Source organism: Sinocyclocheilus anshuiensis, unplaced genomic scaffold (genome assembly GCF_001515605.1).
Source record: "Sinocyclocheilus anshuiensis isolate Anshui unplaced genomic scaffold, SAMN03320099.WGS_v1.1 scaffold209, whole genome shotgun sequence".
Taxonomy (NCBI): domain Eukaryota; kingdom Metazoa; phylum Chordata; class Actinopteri; order Cypriniformes; family Cyprinidae; genus Sinocyclocheilus; species Sinocyclocheilus anshuiensis.
The window spans coordinates 2053807-2076332 of NW_015540880.1; the positions used below are offsets into that span (position 1 = coordinate 2053807).

General features: G+C 37.8%; 2 protein-coding genes across 4 annotated transcripts in view; both read right to left on the bottom strand.

The window, feature by feature from the left end:
* LOC107688378 (exostosin-1c-like) overlaps nucleotides 1-15964 on the bottom strand; it is a 73027-nt gene extending 57063 nt beyond the window's left edge. The window contains exons 1-2 of one of the 3 annotated variants that reach the window (XM_016486037.1): nucleotides 15790-15964; nucleotides 6702-7956 (exon numbers count right to left, since the gene is read on the bottom strand). In XM_016486037.1, the coding sequence (XP_016341523.1) occupies nucleotides 6702-7639 (938 nt within the window). In that variant the 5' untranslated portion in view covers nucleotides 7640-7956; nucleotides 15790-15964. Of the gene's footprint in view, nucleotides 1-6701; nucleotides 7957-14949; nucleotides 15429-15452; nucleotides 15477-15789 lie in introns of those variants that run through there. The other 2 variants (XM_016486038.1, XM_016486036.1) reach the window with 2 other exon arrangements.
* Nucleotides 15965-17284: 1320 nt separating this feature from the next.
* Nucleotides 17285-18563, bottom strand: LOC107688424 (probable thiopurine S-methyltransferase). Its single transcript, XM_016486081.1, has 5 exons — nucleotides 18226-18563; nucleotides 18062-18136; nucleotides 17882-17967; nucleotides 17719-17763; nucleotides 17285-17579 (listed from the first exon to the last, which is right to left on the bottom strand). The coding sequence occupies exons 1-5, from the start codon at nucleotides 18312-18314 to the stop codon at nucleotides 17461-17463; spliced, it is 414 nt and encodes a 137-aa protein (XP_016341567.1). The 5' UTR covers nucleotides 18315-18563; the 3' UTR covers nucleotides 17285-17460.
* Nucleotides 18564-22526: the final 3963 nt, after the last annotated feature.

The following is a 22526-nucleotide window of genomic DNA, read 5'->3' on the forward strand; positions in this document are numbered from 1 at the left end:
CAGTGTGTGTGTGTGTGTGTTTGAGAGAGAGAGAGAGAGAGAGAGGGAGAGAGAGAGAATCTGTTAAAATTGTTTATTTATTCTGTTTATTGTTCATCCCATTCCTTCTCGGGAGTTTTAGGTGCGTACAAACCGGCCATGTCTATGTGTTTCACAGCTCTTTTATGATTTTCCACAGAAGTGCACAGGGTCTGTTTATCTAAGCATGCCTTGGAATGCAACCGGACACTCGGACCCCAGATGGGCAAACCCCCCGGATGTGGGAACGGACCATTAAAATCTTCAAAGCATTCCTAAGGTCTTCATTTATAGCAGGCCATTCTCTGAAACGGACATACATCTGAACAAACATCATATGTCATCCCCGGAGGTCATAGGTTGACGTCGGAATTTCACATATGCCGGTTTTCACATCTGGATAGGTCACCGGGGTCAACACAACGTGGGTGGTCACTACGTGGGGGAGGGGGAAAGGTCACAAAGGTCAAAGCCATCAATCATTTTTGACATTTGCCGCATCATATAGCTACTTATGTCTCATATTGGTAATGGGTCTTTTGGGAATCAGCATTCTTCTGTGGTCTAATGAATGAGTCCATTGTCTAGCATGCAGTTAAATGTGATATTTTTGACTGCTTGTAAACCCTACATTTCACCAGGTTTTAAAATAATATATAATAGATGTGGCAGGATGTCTTACACTTTGAAGAACTTTGGCTGCCTCCACACCAGGAACATCGATGGAGTCAGATTGACAGTTCGATTGTTGATATGTACAGGTCTACAGCTGCCTACCGGGTGCAGAATTTGATTCCTGTTTGACAGCCCTCAATGTCCTAGTTTAACACCGCACAACACAATACAGTATCAACCAGCAACTATGTTTGAAATAGTCTGCAGTACATTCTGTGAGATACCAAAATGCGTAGGCGACATCGAATAGAGATGTTCCTGTAGCTCAGTTCATGGAATGAATTGGAGTGCATGTGCTGATAAAATCTTAAAATTAAGAGGTATTTGTGTGTGTGTATTTATCTACTTACAGTGGGCATTGAAAAGAATCACCCCCTTAAAAATTATCACATTTTGTTGCTTTGCAGCCTGAAATCAAGACAGACACAGTTTTTGTTTTATCCAGATGTATTTACTCAGTGCAACTTATAACATCCAAGTGAAAGATATAACACCAACATGTCAGAAAAAAAACAAACAAACAAAAAAACAGAATCACTGAGTTGGAAAAAGGATCACCCCCCCTCCTAAAAATGACTTGTAAACTCAATCAGGTGCAGCTAATCACCTTCTCAATGGCACAGAAAGCCATTTGACTTTCAACTGTGATTAGCTGTAGTCATGTTGATTAGCTCAGCATGAAAAGAGCTTTCCTGGACCATTCCAGTCCTTGGTAGTGCAACTGAAGCAAACAATCAACTTTGGGTGGCAAGGCACTGTCAAAAGATCTCCGGGATAAAGGTGTGGACAGGCACAAGTCAGGAGATGGATACAAAAAAATTTAAAAGGCTTTATCAATGCCTAGAAGCACAGTGAAGCCTAATAGGCTATTAAGAAGTGGAAGTGCACAAGTCAGGAGATGGATACAAAAAAAATTTAAAGGCTTTATCAATGCCTAGAAGCACAGTCAAGTCTATTATTAAGAAGTGGAAGGTATTTGGTACAACACAGACCCTACCTTGATCAAGACGTCACTCCAAACTGGATGAAAGAGCCAGGAGGAAACTGGTCAGAGAGGCGACCAAGAGGCCTACAGCAACTCTGAAGCAGTTGCAGGAATTTATGGCAAAGACTGGTCATTGTGTGCATGTGGCAACAAATTCTCCACAAATGTGGCTTGTACGGGAGGGTTGCAAGAAAAAAGCCACTCCTCAAGAAATGCCACATGCAGTCATAACTGAGCTCTGGCAAAACAAACCTTGAAGATTCTGAGGCAGATGAGACTAAAATTGAATTATTTGGCCTCAACACCAAAAGATATGTCTGGCAGAAATCCAATTCAGCTCACCATCCAAATAACAGCATTCCTACAGTAAAGCATGGAGGTGGTAATATCCTGTTATGGGTGTGTTTCTCTGCAGCAGGGACTGGAGCACTTGTCAGGAGAGAAGTAAAAATGGATGGGAATGAAAATGGAAAATCTGCTGCCCTCTGCCAGGAAGTTGTCAATGGGAAGAAGGTTTACCTTCCAACATGACAGTGACCCAAAGCACACAGAAAAACTGACCACACAGTGGTTAAAGGATAAAAAGATGTCCTTGCATGGTCTAGTCAGAGCCCAGACTTAAACCCCATTGAAAATCTGTGGAATGACTTGTGGGCAAATATTGCAAAGTCTAGATGTGCAAAGTTAGTAGAGACAAATCCCAACAAACTAAATGCTGTAATTAAAGCAAAAGGTGGTTCAACAAAATACTGACACAAGGGAGTAATCCTTTTTCCAACTCGGTGATTCTGTTTTTTTAATTTTTCTTATGACATGTTGGTGTTATATTATTCACTTTGATTTAAATACAGCTAGATAAAACAAAAGTTGCCTCTGTCTTCATTTCAGGCTGCAAAGCAACAAAATGTGATCATTTTAAAGGGGGTGATTCTTTTCTATACCTACTGTATGTATGTATGTGTGTGTATATATATATATATATATTTAAGGTTGAGTGGTCTGATGTAATGTTTTATCCATGAATCCTGGGAATTGTAGGTCATGGCCTTTACCCTTCATGATTTTATCCTGGTTATGAAGAGGAGTGAACATGTTTAGCACACTGATAAGTGTGCATGTGATGTCTATGTGTCTGAGGTGTATGCTGGACTGAAAAAAGTGACCATGCATGAAGAGCAAATTAGCATGCCTAAGTCTGCGCACCAATAAGCAAATGCGTGTGTGTATGTAAAACACTTGGCCTGGATAGATGGGGAAAGAGGGTCAAGGGATTGGTGAGTGGTGAGGTAAGGAGGGGGATGGGGTTGGGGTGAAGAATCCCGGTGAGAGAAAAACACAGAACTTGGAAAAAAACAACAGAGCACACAAAAGACAAGAGAGAAAGATGGACTGCCCTCTCCCTCTCTCTTTATTTGTTCTAAATAAACCTAGTTTGTGCTGGCTTGTGCACGAGCCACACAAACCACACTCTTTCTAGGGGTACAATTTCATATCCCCCTAATTACAGTGGGGTGTAGCGTTTCTTATTGGATCCTGCCAACGATTGTACGCAAATACACACACACAAGGTCACGGAGCGAATGAGAGGCCGCTGTTAAGGTCCTTATTAAGTTCATTAAGCGCAGTTATGAACATTTACATTCACTTCCAAAGCGATAATTCACTAAAAATAGTACTATTACGCCTGGAGTGTGTGTTTTCCTTTAGTTGTGTTTTATTTTCAATGGCAGATGTAAAAAGGCAGTGCATTATTCTTCTTTTCTCCTTGAGAATCGAGAATAATGACCTCTTCTTTATGAACGTCTTGCACATGGTAGGAGTGTAGTCATGGAGACCTTGTTAGCTGTCAAGAAAGGTACCGCATTTTACTATTACACCCTCAGACTCACACACACACACACACACACACACACACACACACACATCCAACCACATTCTAATGCTTTCCCAGAAGTCTACGGTCGTATTGAAGAGAGTATAATCAGTATTGCAGTATAATCCTCCGTCTGTGTGTCCCAAAACTGTCCCGAAACAGCTTGCCCTATTTTTCTTCCCACAAGCTCTCTCTCACTCTTTCTCATTTACATTCCCAGTACAATGCAAGTCCCCCCTCAACCCCCCACCCCCCTTTTTTTAAAGAGCCCTGAAAAGTGAATGAATGTAGGCCATTTGGTTGCAGTAAGTTCCTCTGTCTCATTCCTGAAGCATCCCCAGGTTCATCCCTATCTCTCCACCCGGGGCAAGAGTTCAGTATGGTGCTCGGTGTGCCTTCAGGTTAATCTGTGGAAGTAGCAGATGCTGGTGATCATTAACCCGAGAGAACCTCCTAAGTTCTATTTCTGAGTTTGGCACCTTAGCTTCCTAGCGGTACCACAGCAGTGAAATAAGAGAGAGACCCAATTCGCTGTGTCGCTGCTTGTCTTCCCATTTTCCCTCAAGTTTGTGACATTCTGTGTCCAACAATCTTAAAACTACAACAAAGGGCTGGGCGGTATGAACGGTAGAAATGTGTCAACCATTAGCTATATCATTTAAGTATATACATACACTACTGTTTAAAAGTCAATAAGAAATTTGTGAATTAATACTTTTATTCAGGAAGGATGCAATGAATGGGTCTAAAGTGACATTAAAGACATTCATAATAGTACAAAAGGTCTCTGTTTCAGATAAATACTGTTACTTTTGAACTTTTTATTCATCAAAACATACTGAAAAAAATGTATCATGGTTTCCACAAAAACATTAAGAAGCACAACTGTTTTTAACATTGAAAATAATATTAATAAATGTTTATTGAGCAGCAAATCAGCATATTATAATGATTTCTGAAGGACCATGTCATACTTAAGAAGGGAGTAATGATGCAGAAAATTCAGCTTTGCCATCTAACATTTTAAAATATATTAAAATAGAAAACAGCTATTTTGAAATGTAATATAATTTAACAATATTACAGTTTTTAGGGTTTTAAATAAATATAGACTCACCCTAAACTTTTGAATCGGGCACTAGATTAAAAATGATTTTGTCAGTACAGTTCACCATATTAACATAGACTTCAACTGATCTCAGGTGTGCAGCTCAGCACATTCCAGCTCATATTTATTAAGTTAAAAGTTATTTCTCAAATATCACATAATGTTAAAGCTGTTTCTGTACTGATTCCAGACTTATCAATGATTTGTTAGCTTTTGGTTCATGTTCATCTAGTTAAAATGAATAATATAAAACAAAAAAGTAAAAAATAAATTTAATTTGATACATTTAGAAAATAAAACAATTGATTTTTTTATAAAATAAATAAATAACAAAAATGACATGAAATCTGTTCATGCTATCCCTTTTATGGTAGAGTATTTATTTTACTAAATGAAAAATTAAAAGACAAGAATACATTTTATGTAACATACAAAACATTTTCAGGTTGAGTTTTCCTGCTAAAATGATCATTATCATAATATATACTGTACTCTTAAACCGCCATAAGATTTTAGTCATACCGCCCACTCCTCCACCAACTCCTCAGCAGTCACAATCCCCCCTGCCAGTGCATACAACACACTTTTCCTGCTTAGAGCTCCACGAAGCAAGCCGCCATGTTCATTCCAGAAGAAATAAAGTATTTCATAAATGTTTTTCTTCCTTACATGGATCATGGACCAACTAACACCGATACTGCTAACAAGTTGGCTAAGTTTGTTCCTGGGTGGGAGAGCCCCCCAACCTATCTCATGGAATAAATGAACACATTCATCCAGTGCTGAGTGGAGCTCTGTCCCCACCACAAACCAAAAGCAAACAAGCCTGAAGCACTGTTCAACTGTTTGAGACCATTTCTTCGGTTTCTTCTTGGCCATGTCTGCTCCTTTAAGACCCACAGTGGATTTGATAAACATTCCCTGTGGTAGTTTTGTGGCCCTGTATTAGTTCTCCTCCCTTCCTTTCCCATATTTCTTCTACAGTGTCTCTCTACCTAAATCTGTTTAATTCTGTTGGGTCATGCATGCGTTACAAAACAATTTAGAAATGCATAAAAAATGCTTAAAAGCTTTATGGTTTGATTCACAGAACAGCTGTGCACAATAACTTGAGATATGACTGTACTATTCACCATAGATATACAGTCATTTATTGTTTTTTGTGTCACATGACTCCATTTATATAAGCACAATGGGCCTCACGCATTAAATGTGAGCAGAACACATTTCAGTGTAAATTGTAAGTAAAATATTTGTGTAAATTAACCTTAGCCAAGACCCGCCTTAAAATGTCACTGACTAATCCTGCCTTACTTTTGCTCTTTTCTAATGTAAGTCTATAAAGGAACTGCATGTTTAGTTTTAGATGCAAATAAAACATTTTAGATTCAATTAAAATGTATTTGCAATTTTTTTTTAAATATGATTTAAATATGATAAAATATATCATATAATGGTAAAAAAAATACCAAGTTGAGAGGATATAAGCAGTATTTTTTTCATTTTTTATCTTTAAATAAATATTGTGACGTGTAATTTAAAATAATACTGACAATCATGGAAATCTTCAGTTCATTTATATTTGATGTTCAGTAAAGCTTGTCTGAGTAAGCAACAGGAACCTAGGGAGGCGGGGCTTAGCGAAGGATCACTTGTTGCATTTATTCTGCTCATATTTTTTTAATAAGCAATGCTGAAAACTAATAGTTACACTAACATCAGCAAGTCAAAGTTTCTTTAATCACATTTATAACGTACAATACCCCGTATATGTCATCCTCAAGAGAACACTCGATACATTTTCAGCATTATTCACTCTTGACACTTTGCCGTGTATTACATAAGTCACCCACACCCCACGGTAACTGATAGCTGCTTCTTGTATTTAACACACAGGAACCGGAGTTCATAGCCCAGGGTGTCACTGACAAACTCCATTGAGTCACTGAAACTGAAACTGATCTCATAACGGCCATCATTCCTCTTAAAACCTCATGCCATTAAGTACAGAAACTCCCCGTTGGCTCATTTACATGACTTACCTCTCATACTCCTGGTTGTCATGGTCACACCGTGCATCCTTATGCTTCTCCCAGTCCTTGCCGTGGCGACATGTTGTTAGGGAGACGATGTCCTTGCCGTTGTGGATGTGATGCAAAGCATTGCGAGTGTCTGAGCCGATGCCCGTCAAGTAACGTTTACCTTTAAACATCAACAAGTATTTACGCCTTGGCGGGACGGTGTTGCGAACTAACCAGCCCCTCTCTCCACCCTTCCGGGGGTGTTCTTTAGAGAACAAAGGTATGGAAATGTCAAAGCCCGGTCGGAAGTGTTCCGTATTCAGGCTTGCTTTGGCCAGGATGGCCTGGCCCACATTAAAGCCCAAGTCCTCGGTGTAGTTGGGCCAAGTTCCGGAATAAAGGTTGAAGATGACGTGATTTCTCCCGTCGTTCCAGAGCGGGTAACCTCGAATCCGCTCATCCACGTTGGGCACAAATTGTGTCGACAACTGGTCCCTGTCCAGCGTGTCGATGCCCAGCACGAACAGACATGCATCTCGAGGGTCCGACGTGTAATACCGCGACTCCGTGACTGAAGTGAGGATCTTGCGGTAACTCTCGGACACGCGCTCGCCCTTCTCTGGTGGATAGATGTAGACCCGAAAGCCACTCTGCCTTTGACATCGGGCAAAGTCAAAGCAGGTGTCCATCCTGCAGCGACTGTCCTTGTAGATTCCGGCCCACGACTGCCGCCGCTGCCTTGGTGAGTCACCTGAACCCCCACCATTTTGTAGCTCGGCCTGGTCGGCATAACCTGGGAGCAGGTCCTGATCCAACCAGTTGGGCCAGGGCCGTGCCGCCTCCCCCCCCTTGTGGGTGATGAGACCCAGGAGCTGTTCCTGCAAGCTGCCCCAGTAATAGAGCAACAGCCAGCAGCACGTGCACAGGCCCAGAAGCACGTACTTCTTGCGTGCCTGCATGAGGCCGTCTCTCTCACCCTCTGTGCTCCAGGGCTGTGCCGGGAGCTTCAGCAGGGGGGAGACGGGATGGACAACAGGGGCCGAAGCTCCAGCATAGCCCCAATGTCCACTTGTCCATCAGCGTAAACCAGAGACACGGATGCGCTCTTTCTCTCCCGTCTCACTGCTTCTGAGTTGTCTGTTCACAGGACGGTAAGCCCATGCGACAGAAGTGTGTGTGCACTCCGCTGTCATCCACTGGAAGTGATGCAGTGCAAGTTCTTCTCTCTTGGTAGTCCTTCTCTCTGCATGGCTCAGTGAATCCCCTCTGCGTTACCCTAGCAGAGATATCAACAACACACTTCAGTACACAGCCTTCTGTTCATTCATATCAGCACTGCCATGTACACACTCTTGTTCTATCCTCAAACACATGAAAACATTAGTGAGCAAGCAATGCATCATGTATGCCAGTGCATTACAGTGTGAAGGGCCATATTTCAGGCATTTTTTAAAAAGTGGTGCATTGTACTTAAAAAAACATGAACATGACTACCAGACAATAAACTCATGTACAGTACAATAAAATATTTGTATGTATTTAAGCCAATCAAATAAAGCCTTTGAAAATGATTGGAATCAATCTCCTGACTTGTGCCTGTCCACAACTTTATCCCGGAGATCTTTTGACAGTGCCTTGCCACCCAAAGTTGATTGTTTGCTTCAGTTGCACTACCAAGGACTGAAAGGCTCCAGGAAAGCTCTTTTCATGCTAAATTTCATGAGCTAATCAAAATGATTACAGCTGATCACAGTTGAAAGTCAAATGGCTTTGTGTGCCATTGAGAAGGTGATTAGCTGCATCTGATTGAGATAACAAGTCATTTTTAGGAGGGGGTGATCCATTTTCCAACTCAGTGATTTTGCGTTTTAATTTTTTTCTGTCATGTTGGTGTTTTATCTTTCACTTGGATGTTATAAGTTGCACTGAGTAAATACAGCTGGATAAAACAAAAACTGTGTCCGTCTTCATTTCAGGCTGCAAAGCAACAAAATGTGATTATTTTAAAGGGGATGATTCTTTTCTATATCCACTGTAAAAGGCCAGTTCACAGTTTGAAAAGGGGAAGTTAACAAAATAACATAGTCCAGTAAGTTTTGCAGAATTTGCACAACATCAAAGTTCTCCATTGGTGCGTTATCAAGTGTCTCATCATGTGCCCAACCCTGGTGGTGGGCACAAAAGACTTTGTGTGCACCGGTATGAAGCCATGCTTGATTTGAAATTGGTGTATTTAGTCTTGTGGTCTGAGTCGGTTCTGCTGTTTTCACACACACACTGGTGCAGTGTTTGGAGTGAACATGCAAAACATGAGCTGGGGAGCGATAGCATCTACCCTCTGCAAGCTCCAGTTGAACGGAGATGAAGGGGGTGAAAAAATAAGGCAGCTTTAAGAAGCCTAACTCGAAAGTGAGAGCTGAGATTGAATCTGATGCCAGTTAATCTGAAGGGAGACTGAGGTTCTTTTTGGTTTGTTTGTTTGTTTGCTCTGCCGGGAAGCACGCAACAGTTTTGAAGGGGAGGTGTTTGTCAAGAAAGTGCTCTCCTCTCATCAAAGTGTGTACCTGTCTCTGTGTGCGGCGTCTCACAGAGAAGGTCAGTGTTTTTACTGCCAGGCAACGCACAAAGACAGCTTTCAGGTCTCACCTGCCTCACTTGTTTTTCTCTTCTCTCGCCTCTTCTCTGCCTCTGCCTTTCTGCTAAATTCCTCTAGAGTTTCTGTCTTATCTCTTTAAGCTGTCTGACCACTGTCTGACCTAGAGCAAACTAAATTAACTAATCTAAAAGAAGAAAACTAATCTTAAAGAATATAAAGAAGGGCCTGTGTGTTGATATGCATGCATGTGTGTGTTGCTTGTGGAGATTCCTGTTATATGCATTAATAATGTGTGACAGGTACAGAACGAGGTCAGATGCAGTGTGAATCCCAGTATACTTTTTGTAGTGAACGTGTGTGATCACGAGTGCTGGAGTTTTTCACAGTAAAGCTCCCCTCACGAAACACTGCAGGCCAAGCACATATTTGTCGGGAAACAGATGCAGAGAATTCCATTACAGGCTGCTCATTATTAATGCATGACTCCCTTAGTTAGGACATTGATTTCCCTTCTTTCCTTTCATTTGGCTTTTGATGCCTCACAGATGAAGTTAATCTCAATTATCCCTTGAAAATAAACTGCAGTTAAGATTTCCACTAGCATGACGTAAAGGATCACTCATTCCAAGCCTAACTAGGGATGCCAGAAACAACCTAATGATGAATATAGGACTATGCAAATTTGGATGTGGGTGAACCTGGGTTTTGTCTCCCTCACTCTCTCATCCCTACTATGATCATACGTAAAATGATATTAAATAAATTATATATACACTGGCAGCCTAAAGGTTGGAATAATTCATTAAGATTTTAATGTTTTGCATTTATTTAATCAAAAATACAGTAAAACAGTAATATTGTGAAATGTTATCATAATTTAAAATAACTGTTTTCTATTTTATTAAATTGTAAAAATAAATAAATAAATAAATAAAATAAAATGTGTATGATTTATTTATTTATTACTGGAGTAATTGCTGCTGAAAATTCAGCTTTGCCATCACAGGAATAAAATATATTTTAGAATATATTAACAAAGAAAGCAGTTATTTTGAATTGAAATAATATTTCACAATATTACTGTTTTTACTGTATTTTATCAAATAAATGCAGCCTTGGTGAATATTAGTGACATCTTAAAAAAATATCGTAATTATTTCAAACTTTTGGCTCCAGTGTATATATATTACATAGTTTTATATTACATAATTTTATTATCAATATTTATCAAACTATTTATGTATATACATACACATATAATACATTTTTGTAATATTTATTTATTATAATTTTTATCATATTATAATTGTAACATCATAATACTTTTTCATATATACATATTAAAATCTTGTTATACATAAAAAATGTAAATGTCAAAATGATAACTCATATAGAAGCAGATAGCTCTAAAAAATTACCTCTACTTTCTCCCCCATGTCAAAAAAATGACACATGGTGAAACACAAGGCGAAAAACATAGTTAATTAAAATGCAGATTAAAAGAACCATCACAAATTAAAAATAGGAATTGTTATACGAAAAAAAAGTATTTTGTCTGTATCAGTATGATTTTATAATTAAAAAACTAACTTTTAACTAAACGTTTTTGCAACTATATGGGTCAAGTTTTTGTCTCCATAGTAATGTTCAAAATAAATGAACATCTTTTTTAATGTAACTGTAAAAATACACTTCCCTTATTTTACATCCGGATTATGTAACCACATTCCAAATATTCCATCATTCCCCCAAGCCTGCATCAGCTGACAGAAGGTTGGATCGACAGGGAGGAAGTGATCACTAGTTTCAGCCCCACAGGGACTGTTTCTCTCTCTTTCTTACTCTTCCTTGCAGTTTCTTCCTCCTATCACAATTACTTTTTATTTTTCTCATTCATCAATGCTCTTGCTTTCTCTTCACACCACCACTGTAAACCTCTCCCGCTCTGTCTTTCTCCACACCGTATATCAAAACGGGGTAGGGCTCCAGAAACAAGCTGGAGGCAGTATAATGAGATCGAGATGTGATGGCATATTGCTCAATCACCATGACAGGAAACAGCTGAATAAGTGAACACAGCTTTCCAAACGTTGAGTGATCTGTCTTCTGGACACTTCATTAGCTTTTTCAGAACAAGTGTTTTCCACTTGTAAAGTCCCTGTGCGAAGGGAAAAACTATGCTTGTGTCTTTTGGCAAAGGATAGTGAATATGGACAGCGAGCAGGTGGATGTAGCCAAGAGGCAGCAGTTGTAAGCATGTTGAGTTAGTTTCCCGTGTCGTGCCTGTTGCCCAGACTGCTCCGGCCTGAGCCGTTTTCTCACATGACGAGTGTGTGACAGCTGGACATAGAGCTTATCTCCCCTGGCCCATCTCCCTCTACGGACAGTAAATCAGATCCATACTAAAAAGCCTGCTTGGAGAACATTTCCTTACAGGCCCAAATAATATTGTATATATTTACATATTTTTCTGCTTTTAAATGTTAAAAGTGTGATTTCTGCACCACCTGCTATTGGACATTGGTCAAACAAACCGAGAGTTCTGCCTCAAACTCACGCCATTGGCTGATCCACTGTGTTGGACTGTTCGGGTTTGTCAAACAAACTATGTATCAGTGTACATTGCATTTACAGTATTTTTTGAGAAATCAGCCAAAAACAGGAAAACTCACAGTTGAGTCTGCATATTAAGCCGAGATATGAGAAAATATTTAAACAAAAAAAAAAAATTACACAAATCATCAACACTATTTTAAAAATAATAACTAGTATTCTAATATAATGTAGTACACACACACATATACATATGTACTATATTATATTGTGCATTAAATATTAATATTATAAATATTTTGCAAATTAATGTATTATTTTGATGAACAATAATCTGATTACAAATATAGCTGGCAATACAAAAGTTTGGGGTCAGTAAGATTTTTTTAAAGAAATTAATATTTTTCTTCAGCAAGGATGCATTTAATTAATCAAAAGTGACAGTAAAGACAGAAAAGTGCTGTTCCTTTAAACTTTCTGTGCATCAAATATTGTACTTATCAAATACGTATCACTGTTTTCACAAAAGTAATAAGCATTGCAACCATTGTCAACATTGATAATAATAATACGTGTATTGAGCCGCAAATCAGCACATTAGAATGATTTCTGAAGGATCATGTGACACTGAAGACTGGAGTAATGGCTGCTGAAAATTCAGCTTTGACAACACAGGAATACATTACATTTTTAAATATATTAAAAAAGAAAACTGCTATTTTAAATAGTAATAATATTTTAAAATTGTTTGTTTAAATGTTTTAAACGTTATTATAATTATAACATTACATTTATATTAAAAATATTTTTTATTATGTATTTATGATTAAATGAATACTGGTGAGCTTAAGAGACCTTTTTAAAAAAATCTTACAGACCCCAAACTTTTGGACGGTAGTGTATATGGTATGGTATATTTTCATTATATTTACTATTACTATTTATTCTCATTTAGCTTTTTTAAACCAAAGCAATTTACAGTACACTACTTGACGTGAACATCTCCCTGAGGCAATACTTTTTTTTCATTAACACCCTAGTTAATACGTTTCCCTTGCATGATGTTGTTCAAATAATTTGTTTAACATATCCACAACCGTAACCACAACCACAATTGTATACCAGCACTAGGCCAATGTGATTAGCTAGCAGCTAATATTCAAACACAGAACATGTTTTTCTTACAGCAGATTCTGTGATTTCCTCCACAGCTTAGCTTCAGCTGCCCTGAATTGCAACGTGTAAAAAAAATGTTAGCGGCAGCTGATGTTGGCGAAATACAAATAGTGTGGTGAGTTGGGTGAGGCGGAGTTAAAATTAAACACGAAACTCTGTCATTACAGGTCAAGGGAGAGCGACAGCGGAGCCGAAGCCAGCGGCCCAGCCTAGTTCTGTTGCATGTTTGCGGTGCTGAAACTGACCCATGCTGAGCTTGTGGTCGAGCCTGCTGGGACATCAGTCTGGCTTCAACTCAGATGAGCTTTTGAGAAAACACAGACCCAAATGACTAAAGTCAATGTAATTTCAGAGAAGAGGATGTTTATGAAAAATCAAAAAATCTGACATGTTCTGCAGTAATCCTCACGAAAAGCCGGGAAGGAAAAGAAGGATTGAAGGATGAAGATGAAATATTGAGGGCAAAGAAGTTGTTTTGATTTAATAACCATCTTGTGCTCTCTGGTGCAAAAAAGGTGCATTATAGTTATTAAGATGGCTACATCTTCTTGAACACCTGCTGCTACCCTCATGTTTTTATTTATGGACAACAATAATTACCAGCAGGCTTGATTAATTATGTCTAAACAATATGCTCCTCGCACACATGCCACAAGGGCTAATTATTCTAACAAACAGGATGGGCTGGGACAATTGGAGGATATCAGCAGTAGTCATAACTGTATGAACGTAGCAGCTGAAAATCTTAACGGCTTTAAATGTCATAGACGTAGTAAAAACATGAGCTTTCTGTGCCACAATGCCTGGCTATTCATTCCCAAGCCCCTCCTCTCTTTTACCTTCCCCAAATGAAGTTATATACATTTTGTTGTATGACGCCATGGAATGAGTTATGAGAGCCTGTCAAAAGGGCCGAGATTCCTGCCATTTTTCCGTCCCCTCCCGGTTTCCCTGCTCTTTCAACTCCACTGCAGGGGTGGACGCTTCATTCATGTCACATGGCGCTCTCATAATGGCACAAAAATCAAATGAAAAATCTATTCAGATTCTAAGGCCAGTTGTACGTGTTAGTTTTCTTCAAAAGCCTCTGTATTGCTCTGCAAGCCTTTCAGATAACTCATCTTGTAAAAACCTATTACTGCTCTGACACAGATTTGATAGCTTTGTTGAATCTTAATCACTTCTTGGTATCCTGGGATCTAATTAAAAAGACAATTACCACACTCAACATTAAAATGCTGTGATGATCCGGATACACCTGTGATAGCTGAGATGCCTAACTGCAATCACAAGGTCTGATCTACTGCCTTCAATATACAGACTATGGGCCTATTGCCGATGATCCATTCTTACATAAAGTAATAAAAAAATAATGAAGTAAAAATAATAATAAATGTGTATATATTTCTCACTGAAATACACTTGCATTGCAATGCAATTTTATATACATGTTGACGATCAATTCTTGCATAAAATAATACAAAAATAATATAATGTGTATATATTTCTCACTGAAATACACTTGCATTGTCAATGCAATTTTAACTATGAATTATTAATGAATTTCACATGATTTCATTTAATAATTCAAAATATTCAAGTTTTTAAAAAAAATATTTCACAGTAGGATTTCTATATTAATCATACTTATTTTGTTTTCATTCAGCACAATTTACATTCATATATTATTTTTGATTTTATATATATTTTTAATGTTTTACGTTTATAACTAACCTTTATATAATTTTGCATTTACGATGTATTTTTATATTTAAATATATATTTAATTGATATTATTTAAAGTTTAAATCACTGGATATCCATCATGTCTCGGCAGTTTAACTTGAATCAAGATTTACCAAATGCTACATTTGCACGTTTATTCTACTGCTTTCGCTTATTTTTACATCATATCACGAGTAAAGGTCGGATTGAGTGCGTTACCTGTTATTATCGCGTTGGTCCCTCGTTATGACTGCATCCTCATCATCATCCGCCGATACTGAACGCTTTCTTCTATTCTCTCTCTGTCAAAAGCCCTGCTTGTTTTCACTAGCACAATATTACGTGATGCAATAACACTCATGCCACATAGTCCACCCCTGAACCGCACCGAGGACACCTCGGCTATCTTCAAAGCCCTCTCTCTCTCTCCACCTCCTCGCCTCGCCTCTGAAGCGTGTCTTCTCGCTTTACCAGCTCCTACAACCTGATCGAGTTGCAGAGCGACTCGCGGAAGCATACGCACCGGGCGTGCGCGTAATCTCACACCTCCTCCCGCGTGCCCTCCCTCTCTTTAATGATACAGAAGCAGATTTGGGCAAATATTAATATTCCATTGCGGGCTACAATTAGCCTGAGGCTGGTTTGTTTGAGTTACCGGCTTCCAGACAGTAATAGCTCATCATAAGAGGCGTTCCTCCGCTATAATAATGTGTGTTTCCTACCTTAATTGCGCGTCAGATCGTGTGGATGAATGAGATGAGACTGCCGCCTGTATATGTAGTCATTAAGCACACTGAAACGCCAGCAGCCACGTTAATATTTCAGCGAGCTGGTGGATGAGAGCTGTCGCTGCCTTGTGTATGAAATATGACAAGGAAACAATGGTCGCAGTGCCCTTGGGGTGGGTTGCGCGCGGCCGCATATTGAAGTTACCCGACAATAGCGTGATATTGATTATTACAAAAACATATGAAATCATAAGCTATGAAATTAATAAAAACATAAGGCGATGCAGAGGCACAATGCAACACCGTTATATTCTGTATGACAGTACCTCACCCTGAACTTCAGCAGACGCTCGTGGTGCACTCCGCCAATCCCGTTCAATCGCACCCAAATCACAGCGTTCAGAAGCTGATCCTTCCTTCTGTCCCTACTTCTACACACACAGTCTACAGTTGATGCGTATAGATAGCATCCGTCACAGCATCATTTTATGGGGCTACATTGTTCATTTTCTCGCATCCACAACATTCCAGTCGGCCCCGCCCCCGGCGGTCGTGATTGGCTCAGAGACTCGGGGTGCCTTCGCACGAGCTATATTTAAAGTAAACAGGCGCACATCTGGCCAGCGGTGCGCGTCACTGTCGCCGGAGGTCGCGAACTGACGCTGTGCGTTAAACCAGAAAAGATCTTCACGACTTGAAGGTTGACAAACTACTTATCCTAGTTTAAAAAAAAAAGTTATCATCATACGGTTATGATTAGAGATGGGAATCGTAATCTGAGTTCTATTAATGATTCCTTGAACGGCCTTATTAACGATTCTTTCAGTACTTTTGCCCGATAAATATTTGGAAAAACGAAATGCATTTCTTATGGCCTCGTAGGGTCTATTGCCAGATTTAAACAGAACATATATCCAATATAACAAATCAGAGATGTTTCATTTTTTTAATAAGTTTGTGCTTTTAATGACTTTTAATAGGCATTTTAGAGAGGACATTAACGTATAGGCTATATATATATATATATATATGTATGTATGTATGTATGTATGTATGTATATATATATATATATATATATATGTATGTATATATATATATATATATATATATATATATATAACTGAAACCCAAGTACTGGATTTTCAGCAAAGGTAGCCTTTTTTAAAACACACACACACACACACACGCACACACACACAAGTGTATATATAATGTATATATTAAAAATAGTGTGCATATATATCATTCAGTCTTGGAACTTGCATTCAGAATTCATAAGTATTCATATGATTTGAGTAAATGACTGGCGGCATTTGTGTTTGTTTATATACTATACATACATATATATATATATATATATATATATATATATATATTGGATATGAAATAGATATAAACACACTGAATTCATTTATTTTTATAAAATACCACTGATTACATAAAATCTCATAATGTCGAGAACTCAAACTGGAGTCCGGGAAGGCGTTATGTTTCCTATTCAGTAAAAAGAATCTGCTCATAAGATTCATTCATTGGGAAATCGCGGGCTACACTGGTCGCACTGTAAATTCAGTAGCAGAGTCGCCGAATAGAAGTGTTTGGTCTGCAGCACCTGAAGAATTCACGCTCCAGAACTGAACGGTCAACTGTATTTTTTGGGACCTGTACTGAGTAAGAACTCGCGGGTGCAAATAAACGCACGAAAATGTCATTATGTGCAAATATGTCAAGCTACTGCCCTCTTGTGGTCAAACTGAGTGCTCACATCACTTTACTCTAGTCTAGTTATGAAATAAACAGAAACGATTTTAAAAAGAATGATAATTTATTAAAATCTTTGACATTACGTTTAACTATTGAGTCAGTAACTTTTCAGGCCACTGTTATCAAAATAGAAAATTGCAAATTGTCTTCCAATAACACTGTATTTTTCTGAATTATTTATTGCATTATTAAGTAATCTTTACTTTTGAATCACCCTCCAGTAGATTTGATGATTGATCAATGGGCTTTTAGAGTAAGAAGGTACACTTCCTCTATCAGTGAATCTAGTCCCCATGATTTGTACTTTTCCCCAAAGGCATCTACAGACTCCAGCAATTCAATGTCACATCCACCTCCTGAAATATGAGAGACATCGCCATGATTATTGCATAAAACTATTTAGAAATAAAAGTTCTATAATACATAATAAATGATGAAAACATCTAGGTACGAAATAGGTAAGAATGACGTTTCAGAACAGTGACCAAAACTCACCAAATTCATTTTTTACATCCTCTTCCGATACAAAGAATGGTGGACCTGTATGTCAAATGTGGCAACAGAAAAGATCAAATACTAAAGACAAGACACATATGCTTTATAATGACTGATAATAATAATGAATTATTCCATATGTTTTTTTCCCCTCTAACATTACCTTTATACAGCTCAGAATTATATTCCACTGTGTCCAGAAGGTATCTGCAGTCATTGTTCATTAAGGACATAAGGAGAGTAGCATACCTTGGGGATGAAGAGAGTATGTATTTACATACAATCCCACTTAAATGAATTAATAAATAAAAGGACATAAAATATTGATTTATTTAAAACCTACTTTCGCCTGTCACATGGGTTTATAGCCACCAGCGCTCCTCTATCCCAAATTCCTCCGAACTTTCCTGCAACAGCACTATATATGGACCAAAATGACAGAGAGGCATTTAAATGTGCTTCATGTGACATGTTTTATCATCTAAAATTAGAAAGTATAAAATGTACCTGGAGAACTTGTATAAATCACACTGATAGATGGAGATCTTTCCATCTGCACTCTGAGAACAAGGAAAATGCATCAGTTGAGAGATCATGACACAAAAACATCACGCCGTCTACTTCCATTAAAGAAAGCTAAAGCACTGTGACCATCTCACAGTGGGAGTGTATTACACCGAGGGGTATCCATCTGTATAAATCAGAGCAAGCCGATAAGACACAGCCAACTGCCATTATAACAATACACGTGCATCCACCTTATGCCTAACCTCATTTGCTTCCAGTTACTTTTAGCTGTACAAAAACAGTCCGTTATGCTACTTTATATTGCAAACTGGTATTTGTAATAATATTATTTTAATTCATTATTACAATATTGTTTTAAATAAAAAATTTTAACATTACTGCACTGTTATTGTTCAAGTTATTTACCTACAGCAGCTAATTAATCAGAAGTCTCGCACATTCAAATGGCTTACTTCTGCATTGCAAAATAAGGTGGATAATAACTCAATGTATGATTTATGGGCACTGTAATCTTATAAGGCTAATTTTATCATTGGTTTGTGTCCAGCAAACAATATAGATGACAAATGTGAGCCCTTCAAATACCCTGAAAACCTTTGCTCCAGGAATGGCTGGTACTGGTTCTATTTCATGGAGCTACAGTATGATGTGATAAAATGCATGATTCACTATAGTATAGTATAGAATTTTGCAACATAATTTCTGTTATTGAACTGACTCAACAGTGAACTGACTTGAGCTGAATGTTGACACTATTGAATTTTTAGAGCTGCTTTACAGCAGAATTTTAATATGTCTCATATTTGATTTAAGTTTGGATCACTGATTCTGTTATTTTCCTGTTTATTACTGTGAAGCTGCTTTCAAATAATCTGTATTGTATTGTATGTGTGATTACTGCTGCATTTCAGGTCTGTGAAAACCAGTTTTTCCTTCCTTCCTTTTCCACTCAGACAAAGCCATCACTCGGTTTGCCTGGGCCGACATCTTCTCTTCTCTTCTCTTCTCTTCTCTTCTCTTCTCTTCTCTTCTCTTCTCTTCAGGGTAGCAGACAGTTGCTCTCTTCTCTTCTCTTCTCTTCTCTTCTCTTCTCTTCTCTTCTCTTCTCTTCTCTTCTCTTCTCTTCTCTTCTCTTCTCTTCTCTTCTCTTCTCTTCTCTTCTCTTCTCTTCTCTTCTCTTCTCTTCTCTTCTCTTCTCTTCTCTTCTCTTCAGGGTAGCAGACAGTTGCTATGTGCAAATAATAAAATACAACTAAGCACATAATTACGCAGAGTTAGTAGAGCAAAATAAAATAAGGAGAAACGCATTCCATATCAGTTCTATAGTTGACATCAAATGTTGTGGATCTAATCAAGCTACTGTGGCCCATTTTTATGTTATCAGATCATCTGTCAAGTTAAACAAGTTACATGACATGCACTTATCCTCAAAGAGCATGAACAAATCTATGCAAGATAAAGAAAATACCATCAAGACTATATGGAATAGAACACTTCTACTGGTGTTTCTGCAATTAAAAATGTTTAATATTCATATTCAGTTAATGTGTTAATAATGTTGCATTCTGTTGGGTACACACACACACACACACTTACTTTATTAATATTATTATTATAAACTAAATACATTTTCCCAGCACACAATTCCTTAATTAAGCCGTTAGAAAAGAATGCAAATTAAGTACCAAATCTCTTCTCTTCTCTTCTCTTCTCTTCTCTTCTCTTCAGGGTAGCAGACAGTTGCTATGTGCAAATAATAAAATACAACTAAGCACATAATTACGCAGAGTTAGTAGAGCAAAATAAAATAAGGAGAAACGCATTCCATATCAGTTCTATAGTTGACATCAAATGTTGTGGATCTAATCAAGCTACTGTGGCCCATTTTTATGTTATCAGATCATCTGTCAAGTTAAACAAGTTACATGACATGCACTTATCCTCAAAGAGCATGAACAAATCTATGCAAGATAAAGAAAATACCATCAAGACTATATGGAATAGAACACTTCTACTGGTGTTTCTGCAATTAAAAATGTTTAATATTCATATTCAGTTAATGTGTTAATAATGTTGCATTCTGTTGGGTACACACACACACACACACTTACTTTATTAATATTATTATTATAAACTAAATACATTTTCCCAGCACACAATTCCTTAATTAAGCCGTTAGAAAAGAATGCAAATTAAGTACCAAACCTCTCAAACAAGTCTTCAAAAAGTAGTCTGGTTTTTCAGCACCTGATCAACTTGCATAATCACAATGACAACGCATATATCATCTTTGAATTGTTACTCTCTCTTCATGCTAAAACTGTCACAATATCAATACATTTATCCTCTGACTCATAACAACGGACTATTACTGGCCCACTACAGAGAGAACTTTTATGTAGTTCTGTTTTATTGTGCTATGTTGGTTTTCTTATTGTTTTGTATAGCAGTTTGGGCAGCAGCGACGTGCTTTATAAGAAAACACTCGAACTCAAACTCTAAACTCAATAAAAACATAAATGTTAAACAAACAAATAACTTTCTTTCACTTTTAAGGCAGTGCACAATACAATTCACCGGTCTTTAAAAAAAGCTCTGGGCATGTTCAGCCAAAATAGGTTAATCTACATGTAATACGAATCTGCAGCAGTCACTGTAAAAGTTTGAAAAGATTTCAGATCTGTTACCTCACTTTTCCAATTCAGTGACCACCCGAATAGCAGCATCTCACATCAAAGTCTTTGCTCACAAGCATCGGTTTCATAACAGGAAGAATTTGTACGTAGTGGGCGTGGCTTCTCATACAACGCACACGTAGTACTGGCGCTTCCTATCGGGAGCATCCTTTGGTTACTGGATGTCGCTAGGATGCCGTGGACGCTCCCAGTTCCGGAGTTTACAGCACTAGTACAGTGAATATATTTTGAGTGAGCTTTGGGAAAACCACTGACTGAAACGGCAGGAAAACATGCTCATGTGTTCGAGACTGTTCTAGAAAACCATTGCAGTACTATGAATCTGAACAGACCGAAAGTGACTGAACAAGCATCCGCCGTCTGCACACTAGTGATTTTCCTCAGTGGTTTGATTATGTGAAAACATTAGAAACATTGGAGACATTTATTTTATTGCAAAAAAATTATATTATTAAAAAAATATTATAGTTATGATATTTGTGGATCAAACTGTTCCTAACCGGATTTAAAACATATGATGAATAAAACTTTATTTAATAAATTTAAAAATTTCAGAAGTTATTTTATTGCTGTGCATTTGGAAATGGATCGTCACTATGCATAATTAGGCTTAGTATTTTACTTTTTTAGTATTTTGTATTATAAAAAATGCAGATATAATTGTTGCAAGTGTATCCCGGTCAAAGAGATAAATCTGATTATAATTTATATTAAATTATTATTTTATTATTATTATTATTATTGTAAATAGCCATTAATATGGTCAAGAGAGAAAAATAAGGCTTTACAGATTCCCCCTAATAATTGCATGACAGGTAATGATGCCTTCCTCTGAATGTTGGGACTGAAATGACAAAACAAAGCTTGGAGTTCATAAGGTAAAAAATACCTGACAGTGGTGCCATGTCCTGTTAACTGATGTTTAAGTGTGATGTTTTTTTAAAAGTCTGTCACTATTTGGGTTGGTTTGGTTTTGAGTGTGTGTGTGTGTGTGTGTTTGTATGTGTTTTTCTATCCCGGTGGGGACTTAAACCTGAATGCATGCTGACTCATGGGGACTCGTGTCACCGTGGGGATTTAAATTAAGTTCCCCAAGGGGAAACAAGCTTATAAATCATACAGAATGAGTATTTTTGAGAATGTAAAAATGCAGAAGGTTTTCTGTGAGGGGTAGGTTTAGGTGTAGGGTTGGTGTAGGGCTACAGAATATAGCTACGGTTTGTACCGTATAAAAACTATTACGCCTATAGAGAGTCCCCACAAGGATAGTAAATCAGACAAGTGTGTGTGTGTGTGTGTGTGTGTTTATATATTTATTCATTTTAACATTTTTTTTCAAAATCAGCTAATTAGGTTTTGTTTGTTTACAGTTTCAAAGCCAAGAAAGAAGTGAAAGAGAATTAAAAAACAAGTACATCTTTTTTTGTACTTGTGTGTTACAGGAACACACAACAGGAGTGTTCCTGTGGCTCAGTGGTAGAGCATTGTGTTGACAGTGCAAAAGGTCGTGGGTTCAATTCCCAGGGAACACACATACTGGTAAAAAATGTATAGCCTGAATGCACTGTAAGTTGCTTTGGACAA